Here is a 20,811-nt window from a genome sequence, read left to right on the forward strand (position 1 = left end):
GTCCTGATCCAGTCGCCTGGCCCCACCTGTGTGATCAGGAGTTGGTGAATGGGTGACTTGGTCAAAGGCTGGGATCTCACCCACCACCCTCACCCCCACCCTCACCCCACCCATGTAAGGATTCTGTGAGGTTTCCTTTCGGGACCGCGGATGGCTCGGGGATCCCATCCCCTGGCCTTTGAAGGCCGAGCCAGCCCCAGACGTCTGGGAAACAACCCATTACTTCCAGAGGCCTAGGCTTCCTCTTGCCCACGGCCAGACGTGGTTGGCTGAAAGGCACTGAAGTGCACTGGCGTATCTCCGCATGAGAGATTGTCGTCTGGTGTCCTCTGGGAAGGCCTTGCCTCTGCGGAGGAACACCAAGGCTTCACTCCCGTAGTGACTTTGAAAGAATTCCCTGGGCTTCCGGCTCCTGGACAGCATATCACAGAGGTGCTCATATGTCAGCTGGATGGCTTTGCTAGAATTCCCTGAGTGAACCCACCAGAGCCTGGTGTTCCCGGTCAGGCGTGGTTACAGTGTATGGATTCAGCTTCTCCAGTAGACAGGCAGGCGCCATTTCAGGGGTCTCTTCTCACAGGTGAGTTCTGGCAGGTCGTGTCTCAAAGAATTAGACTTTGGGTCTCGGGTCTCTCCCCAATATGCCTCCGGGTGAGAAACGCTTCTGCGTGTTACTGGTCTTTTCAAAGGAATAGCTCAAGTTGTGCTGGATGTCTTCTCTCCCCTTTGAGGCAGTTGATCCATCCTGGTGAAGTCCCATCCTGGTGGCAATGTCCACGGGATGCAGGAGCTGCCTCGGGGATGGGGCAGGGGTGCCGTATGGGGAACGCAGTGAAAGAAAGCCTGAGGGTTAAGAGGCTGGTCGGCCGGAGGGCCAGGTTGCTCAGGAACAGGCCCTTCTGGGCTCAGGTCTAGAAGAAGAGGATCTTGTGCTTAGTGCTGGGCATCTGCCCCTTTTCGCGTAGCCTGCGAACGGCCTCCCTCAGATGCTTGGGTTGGAGTGGGGGCTTCTCACCCCACTTCTCACACACGTCTAAGGCCTCTTCTACCACCTCCCCGACGAAGACCTTGGCCATTCCAGACATGGCAATGACCACGTTCTGGGATACCGGCGTGCCGGCCACGGCCTGGATCAGACATTTGATGGTGGATTTGGGGAAGGCTGAGCGGCGAAACACTTCGTAACGGTTCAGCTGCTCCTCGCTCATAGCAGCCACGAGGGTTCTCATCTTCTGGGCCTCCTCTTCATCCACTTCCCGTTGCCTGCCTCTCTTGCCCTCGGTGTCCACTTTCCATCTCTTGGCCACAGGGGGACGTGAGGAGGAGTCCGCCTCTTCACCTGCCCTTGGCTGTGGGCAGTCCTGACGCACAGGCTCACCGCCTTCCTGGTCAGAGGCTTCCCTGGCTTTCTGGGTTGGGTCCCGCGGCAATATTAGGCCTGGGTTGCTGGGTTCCGGTCCCAATGGCACGCCTGGTGCCTCCCGTGACACACCCAAGTTCGGACCTTGGTCCGGGAGCCATGCCCTGACCTTGTCCATCCCGGCGCTGGGTCAAAGACCTTAGCTCAGAAAGCTAGAGCCCTGTGCCCTTCCTGATGCAGAGTACGAGGCAGAGGAACGCACTCAGCTGCAATCCCCTCAGAGGCAGGATCCGCCTGAAACTGGCCTGGGACCAGCCCCTTTATATAAGGCTAGGGCTGAAGCCACGCCCACCCGGAAGTCAGATGAAGGCTCAGTTTCCCCCGCACAGTGGCGGGGGGTGGGGGGTGGGGGCTGGGCTCCTCCTACTTTCCCAGGCAAGGGGCGGGGCCAGGGTCTACCTCCCAGGGCCGCATGAGGGGGCGGACTGCTGGCAGTCTAGCAGGATTCTTCTGCCTCAGTTTCTGAAAGGTTCATCTTGAGCCACGATGGAAATGTAGACATGTCCTCAGAAGACCTGTTCTCTCAAAGCTGCCTTTTGAAAGCCTTCAGGAGCCAGCCCAAGAGCCCAAGTCCTCTCTCCGCTGCTCCTCAGAACAGGCTGGCTGGCTTGTGGGGTAATGGCTAATCCAGAAAGCCCAAAGAGTTCACTACTCTGGGAGACTTTCTTGCAATTTTAGGGTGGCCCCAGACCATTCTCTCCCCCAAGGCACAGACATGAAAATAGGTCGGCCAGCCTATGGGGGAGGCTTCCACCTTGGTTTGGAAATGCTCTTCAATTTGCCTAGGGGCAAAAGCAATCAGACCCCCTCCCACTCCCTTCCCCTGTCAACACCCTCCTGCTTCTCTCCCTCGTATTCCCCAACGCCAGCCACACAAATCCACTCCCTGCCCAGGCGAGCCTTCCCCTATCATCCTCATCAAGTCATCCAACCCAGAAGTAGGGTGGCTGTGGTGGGGGTGGGTGAGGTACAGACGTTCACTTCGGGAAGAAGCCACCTCTACACATCCTCTTCCTGCAAGGTCCATCACTTCCATGAAGAATCACCCTCCCTGAGCGCTATTTCATGGAGATTCACAAAGCCTCCCGAGTCGAGGTATGCATCCGCCAGTACAGCCACGCCGGGAAGGAATGATCTGTTTCTGACCTCCACCTTCTCTCTGCTCCGCCTGGTCCAATCTTCTGCCCACATCCCTGGCCTCGGTAGAGGTTTTCAGGGTCGCCAGGGCTTAAGTCTCTTCCCGGTGTCCCTATCCTGGGACGGCTGAGATCTGTGGCCATTTCCCCATTGGTTCCTTTCCAGTGGTAAGTATGCCTTTGGAGTTCAACCCACCCTTCCGGACCTGGCCTGATGACTCACTTCCTTCGAGTGTAGACACCGTTAGTCCTGCTCACGTAGGTATAAGGAACAGGGTGAAAGAAAGCCTGAGCGTTAAGAGACTGGCCTCTTGGCCTGACCTGGGGCATGGTAGGCCCACCAGCTCGTTGGAGCAAAGATTGGCTGAGATCTCTGACCATTTCACGGTTGGTTCCTTTCCCTTTGTAGTCATGCCTCTGAAATTCTGTTTGCTGTTCGGATCTTGATCTGATGACTGACTTCCTTATCTTGTGTCTGGAGGTATCAAGCATGATTCATTGACCTTTCTTCCCAATACCATGTCGGGAATTGTGGTTGCTTACTTCCATCAGTTTCAAATGCAAATTCCTCTGCGAGCAGGTTGTCCTGTGGGCCCCTCACTGTCGCCTCTTTTGGGCCAAAGTCAAGACCTTAAAAATCAGGACAAGAACACTTGCCCCTTAGGATCATATAACCACCTTCTTTCTACAGTCAACTTCCTCACTATACTTGCCTTTCTTCTGCAAGACCCCACATCATGGATGGCATCACCCATGCCAGCGTATTTTCTCACACTTCTGGAGTCTGGAACATCCCAGATCAAGGTTGGAGCAGGGTTTGTGGCTCTTTTCTTTGATGCACCTGACCAACTTCTCCCCATGTCCTGGCGTGACCTTGGCTCTGTCCAATGATGAATCCCAGACACCTCTATGTCTTCTATGCAGGACACCCTAGCTATTGGAGTCATGTCCCTCTGCAATGGATGCCTTTGTTCTTAGTCATTTGTTTGAGATTCTGAGACTGCAACCTCTGTGATACCTTGATCTAGACCTCTTTTCATCTAAAATTTTCTAAGTTATTGATGTTTTAAGCACTGTTTTTATTAACTTTTTGTTTTGTCAACTTGACTTAATTAAAGAATTGTCAGTCAGGTGGTATATAGTATTTATGAGTTTGTCTGTAGTTTTGTTTTTGGAAAGTATTTTTGTCTATAGACTGAAGACAGTAGATCAACCTTCATTACTTTAGTGAGCATCATTCAATCTGTTCATGGCCCTACTAGACCAAAAATAGGATGACTAAATTACTCTCTTCTCTTGAGCTAGAACTTCCATATTCTCTTTCTTTGAAACATCAAAGATAGATTGTGTTAGGTCTACAGACTCCAGTACTCACATCAGTGGTATCTTAGGAGGTTTTTAATCTTTTGACCTCAGATTCTTGGTTATACCTTTGCTTTCCCTACTTTTAGCTTTTTGACTTAGTTTTCTTATACAGCACACTTTCTTGGTTCTCCAACTTGCAGATAGCATTTCAGGAAATTCTAAGCCTTTATAATCATGTGAGCTATTTCCTATAATAAATTTTTAATATATGTATATGTATCCTTTGGTTCTGTTTCTTCAAATAACTCTAATACCACTATTCAGTATATTATGATTTCTTCCAGCAGTCTTTTAAAACTAAAATATGATGCATGTTTTTCATTTTCCTAAGAGATTTCTATTAAAGCTAGTCCACTATCTGACACAGTATTAAAATTGAAGTAAATTAGTACACCTATTGACAAAAAATCCCTTATGATTATACAATGGAAGTGAGAAATAGATTTAAGGGACTAGATCTGATAGAGTGCCTGGTGAAGTATGGACGGAGGTTCATGACATTGTACAGGAGACAGGGATCAAGACCATCCCCATGGAAAAGAAATGCAAAAAAGCAAAATGGCTGTCTGGGGAGGCCTTACAAATAGCTGTGAAAAGAAGAGAAGTGAAAAGGAAAGGAGAAAAGGAAAGATATAAGCATCTGAATGCAGAGTTCCAAAGAATAGCAAGAAGAGATAAGAAAGCCTTCATCAGCAATCAGTGCAAAGAAATAGAGGAAAACAACAGAATGGGAAAGACTAGAGACCTCAAGAAAATTAGAGATACCAAGGGGACATTTCATGCAAAGACGGGCTCGATAAAGGACAGAAATGGTATGGACCTAACAGAAGCAGAAGATATTAAGAAGAGGTGGCAAGAATACACAGAAGAACTGTACAAAAAAGATCTTCACGACCCAGATAATCACGATGGTGTAATCACTCACCTAGAGCCAGACATCCTGGAATGTGAAGTCAAGTGGGTATGGCAGAGACCCAGGGCAGAATACTCAGGCACTGAGAGCAGAATGAGAGGCAATGAACCATAACATCTCCCGAATAGAGGTGGTGACAGGAAATAAATAAAACTGGAACTAGGCGTATTGATGACAATCAGAGGAAAGCATTCTAGAACAGGGGGTTTAAACTTGAGCCCTTATAGCAAGTAAGCAAGAAAAGAGAATATTAGTTTAGCTTATTGCTAAAACAGATTCTCCTATTTCATGAAAAACTATAAACAGGATTATTCCTCATAATACCCTTAAATATGCCTGATTAGAAGGATTCAGGAATTATCACTGTCTAGCCATCTTATTCCCAGTATCAGCTAATTTACATTTAACCTGTATATTTGTTCTTAAATGAAGATACATGAAAATAGTTGCCTAATAATTAATGATCAAATTATCTTCCCTCTCTCACACACACACAAAATGAAAACAGATTCCTACCAGAGTACATGCACTTATCCCAAATGGAGTTAGAAAAATAGAAGTGGACTGTGCAAAATTCTTATATGTTGGAAAACATGTTAAGAATATGGCCTTGAATTTAGCTTAGAAACTGGCAACATGGATTAACAAACCAGAGAACTGAACTTGTGTAACTAAAATTATCCAAAGATTATAAAATTAAAGCAATATATAATATACTAGCAAATCTATGCATTAACTATCCTTCATTACATTTTCACATTATCTTTTGTTATATTGTTTTTCTTAAGATAGGGCTCTCAAACATATCAAATAATTTTTCACAACTATCTCTACATATATATATATATACTGTGATTCAGCTTTCTCATATTCTTTATCATTTCTGTTTTCTGAATTTTAAAAAAAATTTTGACCACCTCTTTAGGTTAATCCTCTACATATTATAAGTTATCATATTTCAAACTCATCTTTTCAAAGCTATGCTATCTCCTGCATCTACATCCCTGAGCAAACCAATACAGGTACACATACACACATATACCAAGATACTGAAGGATAAAAAAATAAATTCACAAGGCCAATCAATAGCAAAATAGACACATTTAGTTACAAATATTTTTACAGTCTAATTCAATCGATGTTCTGCCTACTGAGCCATGGTATTTCAGCAGGACATCTAGTTCATTGTTACTGATCAGCAACTGCCAAATGTTTAACTATCAGTGAAAATAGCTTTGTGCTCAACCTATGAATGATACCCAGATCAAAGCAAAACAGCTCCCAAACACCACATCATTGTCCCATCTATTGTTCCTAAATCCTAGGCTTATAGCCAGCCAACAAAATCAGCCTTTCTTGGTAGGCTTAATTACCTTTTCTATCCCAGTCATAGCTCCCCCAGTAAGAATAACAACCCTGACTAAAGCAAATCACAATGTTACCATTCTGGAAAGAAAGGTTTGGGTGTGGGTGATAACTGTGCCAGAATTACTTGCCAGGTGAAAACATGGTGGGTGTCATGAGATTTCCCAACAAAGACATGTTTGGTTCCCTCCTGACACAAAGGGTTAGATGTGACTCTTTAGATATTTACTAAATTGAATCACTCTTTGGGGCCAAAAGAGCCTTAGTTATAAATTTTATAGAGTAGAAAACTGAGGGCCAAAGAAGTTAAGAGGCTCTATCAAGTCACATAAACCAGGTTAATATCTGAAACTGAAGTCCCCAGACTCTCCATTTCAACCTATTATCTTTCACAATGTGCTGCTTATCATGTAGTCACCAAATACAATAGGTCAGAAAACATCAGCAAGTTATTGCAGATGGGAAAGTTAGCTTTTATTCTAATTATTGTCTATTTCCTTTACATTGATTAGCAAAAATAAAAAATACCCCGATAGATCTTGGAAATGTATCTGTTCTCAAATGCAAAACAAGTGAACAAATAGAAAATTCTTACTAGAGGCTAAAGAAAAATATTAGGTATATTCATGAAACCTTTTTGGTGGCTCAGATGGTAAAGAATCTGCTTACGGTACAGGAGACCCAAATTTGATCCTTGGGCCTGGAAGATTCCCTGGAAAAGGGAATGGCAATCCTCTCCAGTATGCTTGCCTGGGAAATTCCATGGACAGAGGCAGGCTTTATTCCATGGGGTTGAAAAGAGTCGGACGTGACTGATCAACTAACACTTTACCTCACTTTAAGTATATTCATAAATAGTATGATCATATAGCTAACTGCAACTAAACCCTTAGTAATAGATTGGCTTCTGAAAAACTAATTTTAAATAATTAAGAATAATTTATTTCACTATTAAATACCAAGATATCAAAATATTAAAGGCATGTAACATCTTTCCATTCTATAATTGTTTATAAAGAAAACATAATAGGAACTGGCTTGTTTTTAAGGTTTAGTCAGTATCGCAGGAACCATGGCACAGCCCAGTGTCTTTTGTGTGGGTTTTTGTTTTATTTTTTAATTAAAATGACAGAGATTTATTCTTTCATGGTTCAGGAAGGCAAAAGCCCAAAATCAGGAGGTCAGCAGGGTTGGTTCCTTCTGGAGGCAGAATCTGTTCCATGTCTGTCTCCTAGCTTTTAGTTCATGTGTGCTAAGTTGCTGTTTCAGTCATATCCAACTCTGTGCGACCCTATGAACCATAGCCTGCCAGGCTCCTCTGTCCATGGGATTCTCCAAGCAAGAATGTCAGAATGGGTTACCCATGCCTTCCTCCAGGGGATCTTCCCAACTCGGGGATTGAACCCAGGTGTCTTCTGTCTCCTGAATTGACAGGCGGGTTCCTTACCAGTAGCACCACCTGAGGAGACCACTTTTTTTTACACTCCTTGTCTTGTAACTGGATCACTCAAATTGCTGCTTCTCAGAGAAATTCTGGGGAGAGAATAGAAACCAACCAATAAAAAATACCCTATTGGGAAGAGAACACAAATTTTGGAGTTTAGGGCTGCTGGCGGAGAGTAAATTGGAAGAAAAGTTTCAGAAAGGAGGGAGACACAGAGGAAATACTCTAAAACCTGCATAGAAATTTTCCTCATATCTTTGGCTTATACCTAAACTGTGTATGGTTTTGGTGAGAATCTGAGGAACCCAGCTGAAAGCAGCAGCTGAAAAGATTAAGACCTGTGAAAGGATTAAGACCTGAAAAAATAAATAAATAAACAGAACCTATATCAGCAGCTGCTTAGTAGTGGAGAGAATTTGTAATTCAAGTCTGACCTGGCAGAGCTTGACAGATACTTTTGCTTTTCATTGAAACTCTAGAAGGGCAACAGTTTAGGATTAAGAAACACATATCATAACTAAAACCTATGGCATGAGAATAAGGGCAAAAACCAAAACAAGAACCTACACACAAACCCTAGAATCAAGACTCCAAAAAATCAAGGGATTAAGCTAGGAAATTAATAGCTTTTCAGATAAAATTTAATACTTTTTAGAAAAAGATAGCATAATCCAGGTTTATTATCCAAAATATTCAGTATCTAGTCAAAAATTAATAGGCATACAAAAATATATAAATATGACCAAAAACAAAAAAATTAATCAAAAGAATCAGATCTGCATATAACTTAGTTGTTGAACTTAACAAATATTTTGAAGCAGCTAATAAAATTCTGCTAGAATTTAGAGGAAAAGGTGGAGAAAATAGGACAGATGTGAAATCTCAGCACAGTTGAAACAAAAAAAGAAAAAAATTTAAAAAGAACCAAATGGAAATTGCATTAAAAATACAGTACTGGAAATAAAATATTCATTAAAGTGACAACTTCAGGCTAGACCTACAGGAGAAAGAGACAGTTAATTAACTCAAAGATAAAAATTAAGGAAAGGAAATACACAATAATATAGTATATGATATTGTAGTACCATATTTTATGATCTGACATATGTATAACTGAAGTCCCAGAAAGAGATGAGAGCAAGGCAGAAGAAATATTTAAAAGTAAAATACCTAAAACATTTTCAAACTGATTTTTAAAAAAAGGTATCAACAAACCCTTCCCATAAATATGAACCTCAAGCAGGACAAACACAAAGATAAACACATCTAGGCACCTCATTTTCAAGCTAGTGAAAACCAATGATTTTAAAATATATATTATTTTTTTAATAAATGTATTTATTTTAATTGGAGGTTAATTACTTTACAATATTGTCTTGGTTTTGCCATACATCAACATGAATCCACCACAGGTATACACGTGTTCCCCATCCTGAACCCCGCTCCCTCCTCCCTCCCCGTACCATCCCTCTGGGTCATCTCAGTGCACCAGCCCCAAGCATCCAGTATAAAAATAAAATAAAATAAAAAAATAAAAGTATATATATATTAAAAGGAACTGGAGGGAAAAAACAACACATCACATTCAGGGGAACTTCAATAAGAATTATGACTGACTTCTCACAAGAAATGATGGAAGATAGAAGATAATAGAACAATATCTTTAAAATTCTAAATGAAAAATCTCTCAATTTTCACCAATAACTATACCCTTCAACAAAAGAAAGCAAACCAAAGTTATTTTCAGATGAAGCTGAGAAAATTTATTATAGGGAAAGTTTCTCTCCAAGAAATGCTAAAGGAAATTCTATAGACTGAACAAAGTATCATTAAGTGGGAAAGCAGTTCAACAGGAAGAAATAAAACACATAAGAAAAGGTAAACATTCCAATAAATGAGAAAAATGATTTTTTTAATTTCTTTAAAAGTCAAATGATCATTTAGAAGTAAGAAAAAACTTTTGCTGTGTTGTGAATGCTAAAATATAGAGCAAAATAAAATATTGGTAATGTGAAAAATACCTAGAAAGAATAGTAAATGGAATTATACAAATATAATATTCTAATCTTACACATATGGTAGTAAATGTTAATTTAAAGTAGTATTTGATAAGTTAAAGGTATATCTTGTTATACCTACAGCAAGCAAGGAAAAAATAAAATACCTTAGCAGCTGCTATTGTGAATAGAAAACAATAGAAAAGAAGATGCAACCCTCACCAACTCATCAATTCAAACTGTACTGAATTACCTACTTCAGGTATACAGGGTCAAATTGAAGGATGCTGAAATTTATAAAACAGACAGTTCTGATAATTAACTTAGGAAGAAGAGGCAATGTTGGTACAGTCAATGCCAAAGCAAACTCAGCAATCCTCCTCTCACTTCCCTTTCTGAAACCTTCTCCTTGTCTTGCTTCTTAATTATGGCTTCTTCCTGTTGCCAATATCATCATCTTGCCACTAGCTGCCCCAAATCCCTCATCTTTACCAACACAAATACAATTTCTCCTTCTAAACCCCTACCTTGACTCCTTTCAAGACCCTTAATCTGATTAAAGTAATTTATAGCTAGAGTTTGATCAAGGAGAAAAACACAAAACGTCCTGGGAATAATTTGTAGTTTAAAATCATTGTCGACCAAAAATAGTTTTGCTGAATTTATAGAGGAGGATTCCTGAGTCCTTTGTTTATTCCCTTCCACCCCAATGCATCTCATGCTGTATTTCCATGCACACAGTAAAAGACACATACTTTTACTGTGTTTAAAACAGAACTAAATAAAAATAATCATTCTTTCAGGAAAATACAATGATTGGCTCAACAAACCACAAGTCGCAAACTGGAAGTGAGGAGAACATTTTAGACTTTATTTCTGGCTGATGACTTGAGCCAGTATCCCAAATGATGCCTTTACTCTGGTGAACATGAAAGTGTTAGCCACTCAGTCGTGTCCAGCTCTTTGCAACCCCATAGACTGTAGCCCGCCAGGCTCCTCTGTCCATGGGTTTCTCCAGGCAAGAATACTGGAATGGGTTGCCATCCCCTTCTCCAGGGGATCTTCCTGACCCAGGGATCGAACCCAGGTCTCCCACATTGCAGGCAGACTACCATTTGAGCTACCCAGAAAGCCTTTACTCTTGGTATTCCATACTAAAATTATCTCATATAATAAATATAAATAAATGTTTTATTCTGGCATCCCCTGCTAAAATTATCTCAAATAGCAAATGTAGAGGAAGCTACCAAATCAATTTTTCACTCAGTGTAGGGGCTTTGACTAATTTCTTTATCATTACACAATCAATCACAGTTTCCAGGCATATGTCCAACTGCCACTATCATAGCTAAATGGTTCAGATAATACGTTCTCAAATCAATATTTCACCACTTCAGGTTTTCATGATCTTATTTTATTTCCCTCCATTGTCATCAGTGTTTTCTGATAAGTTCCATAATTCCCTATGACTTGAACTTGCCTAAACTGTCATTCCACTATTAATTGCTATTATTAATAATTGACTCTTCACTATTAAAAATCTAACCATACAAATAATAGAGGTTAGTCATTAGAGTTTTAAGATTTTATAAGACATTCTATATAGTAGATATTTCATAAATATTTGTGAATAAGTTCATGAACTAATGAGTAAATGAACTGGCAGATATTTCTAAACTTCAACTAAAAGATTGATGTCTTGAAGAGATTTCACTGTTTTCATTCCTGAGCATTATCATCTACTTTAAAAGTCTCTCTGTTTTTAAAAAACAATTGCAGATATATTCCAGTTTTGAACTATGTATCAGAAAATAGCTTCTTCCTTTTTCTCACACACTCTCATCAGAGAAAGCTTAACTTTCCACAAAATGTACGCTCAGGCTTTCTTGAAATTACACATCAGTTCTGCACACACACAGGAAAGAGATGATGCTGTGGCGCTTATACCTTGAAATCAAGCTTTAGTTTTGATTAAATAACCTGGTACCACATAGCTCAAACCCTGTGCTGACAGACTGATTGTTTTTTCCTTTTGGCCAGGATTATTGATCTTTTCTTTGCAAACCCAGAGGTTCCAGGCTCTTGGTTCTCCAGATTTCATCTCTGAGTTTCTGATCCCTATTATCTGACTTCCATTTGCTCTGCAACAAGCTGAAGCAAGCCCACACATTTCAACTACAGAGTAGCTGCTGCTTAACACAACCAGAGAAAGGCCTGTGCACACACAACAAACGAGATTCAGCACAACCAAAAATAAATAAATAAACATATCAATTATTGAGAGAAGGAAAAAAATCCTAAAATCAAGCATCGTGCTGAACGTGAACAAAGTATACAGTTTATATATAATTCATCACTTAATGACACAATTACCATTTTTCACTGCTTCCAAAATAAGTTGCCACAGTCTAGTGAACCAATACCCATCTTCTTTTTCCTGAATGTGATTTTTTTTTTCTGCAAGGCCATTTAATCTTTATTTGTTTCAAATGCATGCTAACTATTCCATTTATATGAGTTCATGAGAATATTACTCAACTCTTCTACTTCAAGGCACATATGAAAGGGAGGAAAAGACTAGAAGGAGGAACTGCTAAAAGAAAAACTAAAAGTCAGAGAAAATATCTTTAAAAAGTCAAATATTAGTTTTTGAAATGATTGCAACATGAGATAAAAGATGGCAAAAATTCCTCAGTAGAAATTATTCCTGGAGAGTCCCATTATAAAGGGCTTTCTCCTGGTACCAACTTCATTTCAAAGGGATTAAAAGGGGTACCAGGAATCCTTTGGGGTGATAAAAATATCTTACATTCTGAATGTTGGTGGTTTTACAGGCATATTCAACTGGCAACACTCATATTGTACACTTTAAATTGATGTGGTCTGTATTACATATAAATTATACCTCCATAAAGTTGATTATAAAAACAAAAAGAAAGCAAAACACTAATTTATGGTGCTTACATGAGAATTAAGTGTGCTGAAAATAAATGGTCTGTAAACAACTGTTAATGCTCACGTTTTCACAAAAGCTATTGCTTTGGGAAGTACTCTTACACTCCAATATTTCCCAATAAAAATTTAAATTATGATATATAATAAATGTGAAGTATCACTGACATAGCATTCATTTGCAATCACAATAAAAATCACCAAAAAAGGTAAATAATTTTTTTCTTATTTGATCTACAACTTAGAGTTATACCCTATTAATGCTGAAAAAATGAAATGTTTTATAGATGATAGTAGAATATAGAGTCTATGGATGAGAAGATAAAAATCTGAAATATGATAACCATCAAGAACTATGAAACATCTGAGAATTCACCCTACTTGCAAACAGTCAAGTTAGCCTGTCAGAATTTTCATGGACACGAGAATCCTGAGTCAGAGACAGAAGACAGCTTATTAATCACAACAGTAAAAATGCATAGAGTGAATCCAGTCTTCAAATCACCTGCTCAGAATCACAAAGAACATTTCATTAATACGTTAATATGTAATTAATACGCTCATTAATAATTTTATTAATATGTTGAAGGAGCCAAAACTGAGGGCATTTTATCTGGTTTCCAGTCTGACATTATTTAGAAACAAGGTGACAACATCAGTTCAGTTCAGTTCAGTCACTCAGTCGTGTCCGACTCTTTGCGACCCCATGGACTGCAGCACGCCAGGCCTCCCTGTCCATCACCAACTCCTGGAGCTCACTCAGACTCATGCACTGAGTCAGTGATGCCATCCAACCATCTTATCCTCTGTCGTCCCCTTCTCCTCTCGCCTTCAATCTTTCCCATCATCAGGGTCTTTTCCAATGAGTCAGGTGTTCGCATCAGGTGGCCAAAGTATTGGAGTTTCAGCTTCAACATCAGTCCTTCCAGTGAACATTCAGGACTGATTTCCTTGAGGATGGACTGGTTGGATTTCCTTGCAGTACAAGGGATTCTCAAGAGTCTTATCCAACACCACAGTTCAAAAGCATCAATTATTTGGCGCTCAGCTTTCTTTGTATAGGTGACAACATAGTTTTTTTTCAAAGCAATTATATCCCTTATCAGCTCAATAACTAAAGTCAGAGATCTGTACAACATTCTAGACTCCAATCCCTCTTTACTCTCTTCACTTGTGGTTATTTGCCCACCCTTGCCACTTTTATTTAATAAATAGTTATCATTATCTGTTTGAGAACAGGGACTGTGCCTTATATCTGAATATCAACAGCATTTTCCATTAGGTCAGTCACATAGTAAGTACACAGTGAAAGTTTGTGAAATGAATAGAGCTACCTCTTTATCAATATCAAAAAAAATGCACAAAGAGACATAGAAAAAATATTATTTTCTTAGCAAATATGAATTATAGCTATTAAATAGCTGTAGAAACAAACAGCTCAGTCTGGCCATGAGCAGGATTTCAAGTCATTAGGACACCCTCATCTTGCACAACAGAGAAGGCAATGGCAGCCCACTCCAGTACTCTTGCCTGGAAAATCCCATGGACAGAGGAGCCTGGTAGACTGCAGTCCATGGGGTCGCTAAGAGTCAGACACGACTGAGCGACTTCACTTTCACTTTTCACTTTCATGCATTGGAGAAGGAAATGGCAACCCACTCCAGTGTTCTTTCCTGGAGAATCCCAGGGACGGGGGAGCCTGGTGGGCTGCCGTCTATGGGGTCACACAGAGTCAAACACAACTGAAGCGACTTAGCAGCAGCAACAGCAGGCATTTTAACACAATTAATAACACAAGTACGTGAGTGCTCAGTGCCTCAGTTGTGTCCAACTCTTTGCAGTTCCATGGGACAGCAGCCTACCAGCTTCCTCTGTCCATGGGATTTTCCAGGCAAGAACACTGGAGTGGGCAGTTATATCCTTCTCCAGGGGATCTTCCCAACCCAGGGAGCAAACCCACATCTCTTACATCTCCTGTATTGGCAGGAAGATTCTTTATCACTGTGCCACCTGAGATACCCAACACAAGTGTATGTTGTATTTAATGGTAACCACAAAACCCATTAAAAAATGACAAAATTTCTTCTCTGGCCCTTGGTCTAACCACTGTCTGCATGTGTTGGTTTAGATTTTAGAAGAAGACGGCACTATAACTACAGGACACTTGCATCCATGAATAAAATCTGAGATTTAGTTACAGGACCCTGATAGCATTCTTGGCCCAATCAATTTGATCCAATTTGATGATAAAATCTAAGATCATATCAGAAATGCCCACTCATTAGAAAGTATTTGTATTTATTTAGGGCTATTTTGGTTGTAACTCAGTGGCTATTCTCAAAATATACAGCTTCTGTAAGGGAGGATACAAGAAGGAAAAATCAAAGGAACTAGTCTCTGGTTCTCTTGGAAAAAAATCTTAGGAGCAAGTTCTCCCTGTTAAAAATAGTGATAAAAATACTTTAGTGAAAAATAATATCCCAGCATGTTATGAAAATTTTAAAAATTTTGTATGATATAATAGTTTTATTATTTTTTTTTATTTTATTTGTTAACTTTACAATATTGTATTGGTTTTGCCATATATCAAAATGAATCCACCACAGGTATACTAGTTTTCTTAAATGTAGATGCAGTAGTGTTTGCTATCCAGTGAGGTGATGACTAAGGAAATATCTCTAGAAGAGCTTTTAGTAACTGCCTGGTACATAATTGGGCTTCTCTGTTGGCTCAGACAGTAAAGAATCTGCCTGTAATACAAGAGACCCGAGTTTGATCCCTGGGTCAAGAAGTTCCCCTGGAGAAGGAAATGGCAACCCACGCCAGTATTCTTGCCTGGAGAATCCCATGGACGGAGGAGCCTGACAGGCTACAGTCCATGGGGTCACAGTCGGATATGACTGAGTGACAAACACTTTCAGTCTGGTACAGAATTAACCTTAGGTATAACAGAGTCCACTGAGTAAGCATTTGCACTATCCTCTGGACTCAAAACGTAATCTAGGGCAGGAAAAACACCAACAGTGTTTTCAAGACCCCATCCAAAAAATATTAAGGGAATTTCCTGGTGGTCCTGAGGTTGAGACCCCACACTCTCACTGCCAAGGGCTAAGGTTCAGTCCCTGGTCAGGGAACCAAGATTCAACAAGCTACACAGTTTGGCTCCAAAAAAAAGTCAATACAAGAAAAATAATCATTTAATTAAAGTATATTTTAAATTAATTTAAAATGTCTATAAATTGTTCTACTCCATCTGCTTCTTGAGTGCTACTGTTGTTCATTTCTGTCAAGTGTTAATTGTAAAATCCTCACAATTCAAATAAAAATATGAAGCACAATTAGAACTGGTTACTATCAGAAATTACTCATTCAAAAAAACAATTATGTTCATAATTACATCCATACTGTATTAGTCTCCTCAAGATGCCATAACAAAATACCATAGTCTGAGTAAGCTAAACAGGAGAAATTTCTCAGATTTCTGGAAGTTGGGAAGACCAAGGTGCTGGGTGATTTGATATCTAATAAGAGCCTTCTTCCTGGCCTGCAAATGCCTGATTTTTTGCTGTTCCCTCACATAATGGGGAAGAGAGAGAAAGAGGGAGAGAGATTGAGAGAACACTCTGGTATCTCATCTTACAGGGACACCAATCATATTGAGGTAGAAATTGCTAGGAAGTCAGTGTAGAACTCTGAGACCTCAGTCTTATTTTCTGTAAACATCTTGCTCCATTAACCTAAAACTATATCCTTTGTTCCAAATTCCTGGGATGTGTCCTTAGTCTGATAGATTATCAGCACTCAGACCCAGGGAAGGGCAGTAATTAATTTCTGTTCCATATGCCTGAGAGAAAAACAACTGGTGATTATTAATCTTAAATCCCTACATCTGGTACCTTGCAAAATGGCCAGGGGGCATGAAAAAGAGTGGTGACTTAATCTGATCAAGAAAACCCATAAAGATGTTAAGTTAAGCATCCTGACCTTTAAACTGATTAGAAAACTGATTAGTTAGAAATAACATGGTTTAAGAACAGGAGCTAACAAAAGATTCATTAATTCAGATTAATACTGGTAAAGATATACAATTGCTGTAATCCTCGACGTTTGAGGGAATCTTTACCTGCTCTCAGTGTCTATGCTGAGAGCTTTGTCCTTTCCTTCTCTCTAATAAATCCTATTCCTTGCTACCGTGAGTGTTTTTGCGTTTTTGTGGATTCCATTCTTTAACTCCATGAACAAGAACTCAGATTCCTGTTTTGGTATAGGATTAGGGCCCCAATTTTGTGCTTTAATTATCTTGAGTGAGTGAAGTCGCTCAGTCGTGTCCGACTCCTCGGGACCCCATGGACTGTAGCCTACCAGGCTCCTCCCTCCATGGGATTCTCCAGGCAAGAGTACTGGAGTGGGTTGCCATTTCCTTCTCCAGGGGATCTTTCCGACCCAGGGATAGAACCCAGGTCTCCAGCATTCCAGGCAGATGCTTTAACCTCTGAGCCACCAGTTCAGTTCAGTCTCTCAGTCGTGTTCGACTCTTTGCAACCCCATGAATCACAGCACGCCATGCCTCCCTGTCCATTACCAACTGCTGGAGTTCACTCAAACTCAGGTCCATAGAGTCAGTGATGCCATCCAGCCATCTCATCCTCTGTCGTCCCCTTTTCCTCCTGCCCTCAATCCCTCCCAGCATCAGAGTCTTTTCCAGTGAGTCAACTCTTTGCATGAGGTGGCCAAAGTACTGGAGTTTCAGCTTTAGCATCATTCCTTCCAAAGAACACCCAGGGCTGATCTCCTTTAGAATGGACTGGTTGGATCTCCTTGCTGTCTAAGGGACTCTCAAGAGTCTTCTCCAACACCACAGTTCAAAAGCATCAATTCTTCGGCTCTCAGTTTTCTTCACAGTCCAACTCTCACATCCATACATGACCACTGGAAAAACCATAGCCTTGACTAGACAGACCTTTGTTGGCAAAGTAATGTCTCTGCTTTTCAATATGCCATCTAGGTTGGTCATAACTTTTCTTCCAAGGAGTAGGCATCTTTTAATTTTATGGCTGCAATCACCATCTGCAGTGATTTTGGAGCCCAGAAAAAGAAAGTCTGACACTGTTTCCCCATCTATTTCCCATGAAGTGATGGGACCAGATGCCATGATCTCAGTTTTCTGAATGTTGAGCTTTAAGCCAACTTTTTCACTGTCCTCTTCCACTTTCATCAAGAGGCTTTTTAGTTCCTCTTCACTTTCTGCCATAAGGGTGGTGTCATCTGCATATCTGAGGTTATTGATATTTCTCCAGGCAATCTTTATTACAGCTTGTGCTTCTTCCAGTCCAGCATTTCTCATGATGTACTCTGCATAGAAGTTAAATAAGCAGGGTGACAATATACAGCCTTGATGTACTCCTTTTCCTATTTGGAACCAGTCTGTTGTTCCCTGTCCAGTTCTAACTGTTGCTTCCTGACCTGCATATAGGTTTCTCAAGAGGCAGGTCAGGTGGTCTGGTATTCCCATCTTTTTCAGAATTTTCCACAGTTGATTGTGATCCACACAATCAAAGGCTTTGGCATAGTCAATAAAGCAGAAACAAATGTTTTTCTGGACCTCTCTTGCTTTTTCCGTGATCCAGCGGATGTTGGCAATTTGATCTCTGGTTCCTCTGCCTTTTCTAAAACCAGCTTAAACACCTAAAAGTTCACAGTTCATATATTGCTGAAGCCTGGCTTGGAGAATTTTGAGCATTACTTTACTAGCATGTGAGACCAAGGAAGCCCTTATTTAATCTTATTTACTTCCAAAAACCTGTTTCAAAATTCTGTCACATTATGGATTAGGGCTTTAATAAATGGAATACTGTCTTCCATACACTAAACAAAGGATGTCACAGTCATCAGCAATTACAACCATCACAGATGGTGAAGAAAAGCTATGACCAACCTAGACAGCATATTAAAAGGCAGAGACCTCACTTTGCCAACAAAGATCCACATATCCAAAACTATGGTTTTTCCAGTAGTCATGTATAGATATGAGATTTGCACAATAAAGAAGCCTGAGCACCAAAAAATTGATGCTTTTGAATTGTGGTTCTAGAGAAGACTCTTGAGATTCCCCTGGACTGCTGGCATCACCAGCTCAAAGGACATGAGTCTGAGAAAACTCTGAGAGATAGTGAAGGACAGAGGAACCTGGCATGCTGCAGTCCATGGGGTTGAAAAGAGTCAGATGTGACTTAGCACTGAGAAGCAGTAACAATGGATAGTGATCTGGTGAGCCCTGAGGTAGCTCAGGAAGGAAAAAAAAAAAAAATACCTTCCATCTATCTCATCTATCTTCCATCAGACAGCAGCCCTCCCTACAGTAAGCCCTGAGGAAACTCAGGATACTAGCCCCAGATACCTGAGATGCATATCAAAGGTATTATTTCAGTGAGTTCAGGCTCTTGCATCATTCCATACATAGAAAAGCACTAAATTCCTTAATCTGTGATATCTGTTTAATTAATAGTAATCTCACACTGATTATTTAACTTATATGCAGAGTACATCATGAGAAACTGGGCTGGAAGAAGCACAAGCTGGAATCAAGATTGCTGGGAGAAATATCAATAACCTCAGATATGCAGATGACACCACCCTTATGGCAGAAAGTGAAGAGGAACTAAAAAGCCTCTTGATGAAAGTGAAAGAGGACACTGAAAAAGTTGGCTAAAAACTCAACTTTCAGAAAACGAAGATCATGGCATTTGGTCCCATCACTTCATGGGAAATAGATGGGGAAACAGTGTCAGACTTTATTTTGGGGGGCTCCAAAATCACTGCAGATGGTGATTGCAGCCATGAAATTAAAAGATGCCTACTCCTTGGAAGAAAAGTTATGACCAACCTAGATGGCATATTGAAAAGCAGAGACATTACTTTGCCAACAAAGGTCCGTCTAGTCAAGGCTATGGTTTTTCCAGTGGTCATGTATGGATGTGAGAGTTGGACTGTGAAGAAAGCTGAGCGCTGAAGAATTGATGCTTTTGAACTGTGGTGTTGGAGAAGACTCTTGAGAGTCCCTTGGACTGCAAGGAGATCCAACCAGCCCATTTTAAAGGAGATCAATCCTAGGTGTTCTTTGGAAGGACTGATGCTAAAGCTGAAACTCCAATACCTTGGCCACCTCATGCAAAGAGTTGACTCACTGGAAAAGACTCTGATGCTTGGAGGGATTTGGGGGCAGGAGGAGAAGGGGATAACAGAGGATGAGATGACTGGATGGCATCATCGACTCGATGGACCTGAGTTTGGGTGAACTCCAGGAGTTGGTGATGGACAGGGAGGACTGGCGTGCTGCGACTCTGGGGTCGCACAGAGTCAGACATGACTGAGTGACTGAACTGAACTGAACTGAACTGAATCTTTTATTCTTACTACCTGATCTTTGTTGCAAAATTCCTGTATATCCAACCCCTCCCCCTACCTTCTTGGAGCAATTTTCTCAGAGTTACTTAAGATGCTGCCTCTTGGGCTTGAAGCCCCAAAAATTCCCAGTGAGGAAAACATAGCTCTGAACTTTTAGGTTGTGAATATATTTTTTTACTCAACAGCTTCAACCTATAAATTTTGAAAGGACACAGTTCAGTCCACAGTACACACCATACAGTGCTTTGAAATTAATTTTTCACTTTTTTTGCAATTTTTAAAAATATAAATTTGGTGTTTATACTTTAAGTTAGGAGTGGCCACAGGACTGGAAAAAGTCAGTTTTCATTCCCATCCCAAAGAAAGGCAATGCCAAAGAATGCTCAAACTACCACACAACTGCACTCATCTCATACCTTAGAAAAGTAATGCTCAAAATTCTCCAAGCCAGGCTTCAGCAATTTGTGAACCGTGAACTTCCAGATGTTCAAGCTGGTTTTAGAAAAGGCAGAGGAACCAGAGATCAAATTGCCAACATCCTCTGGATCATTAAAAAAGCAAGAGAGTTCCAGAAAAACATTTGTTTCTGCTTTATTGACTATGCCAAAGCCTTTGACTGTGTGGATCACAATAATCTGCCTCCAGAGAAATCTGTATTCAGGTCAGGAAGTAACAGTTAGAACTGGACAGGGAACAACAGACTGGTTCCAAATAGGAAAAGGAGTTCGTCAAGGCTGTATATTGTCACCCTGCTTATTTAACTTCTATGCAGAGTATATCATGAGAAACGCTGGGCTGGAAGAAGCACAAGCTGG

At 40.6% G+C, this 20,811-nt stretch overlaps 1 protein-coding gene across 1 annotated transcript; it reads right to left on the reverse strand.

Annotated features, from left to right (window-relative positions):
• Window positions 1-254: 254 nt before the first annotated feature.
• On the reverse strand, window positions 255-1,650 carry LOC102406652 (transcription initiation factor TFIID subunit 11-like). The gene has a single exon (XM_044932429.1). It carries the CDS (start codon window positions 1,536-1,538, stop codon window positions 912-914), a length of 627 nt encoding a protein of 208 aa, XP_044788364.1. The 5' UTR covers window positions 1,539-1,650; the 3' UTR covers window positions 255-911.
• Between the last annotated feature and the right edge of the window lie 19,161 nt (window positions 1,651-20,811).

This window comes from Bubalus bubalis, chromosome 19, assembly GCF_019923935.1.
Source record: "Bubalus bubalis isolate 160015118507 breed Murrah chromosome 19, NDDB_SH_1, whole genome shotgun sequence".
Classification (NCBI taxonomy): domain Eukaryota; kingdom Metazoa; phylum Chordata; class Mammalia; order Artiodactyla; family Bovidae; genus Bubalus; species Bubalus bubalis.

Excerpts from the sequence above, each read along its gene's own strand:
- LOC102406652 (XM_044932429.1), bottom strand. The coding sequence starts at position 1,538 with ATGGACAAGGTCAGGGCATGGCTCCCGGACCAAGGTCCGAACTTGGGT.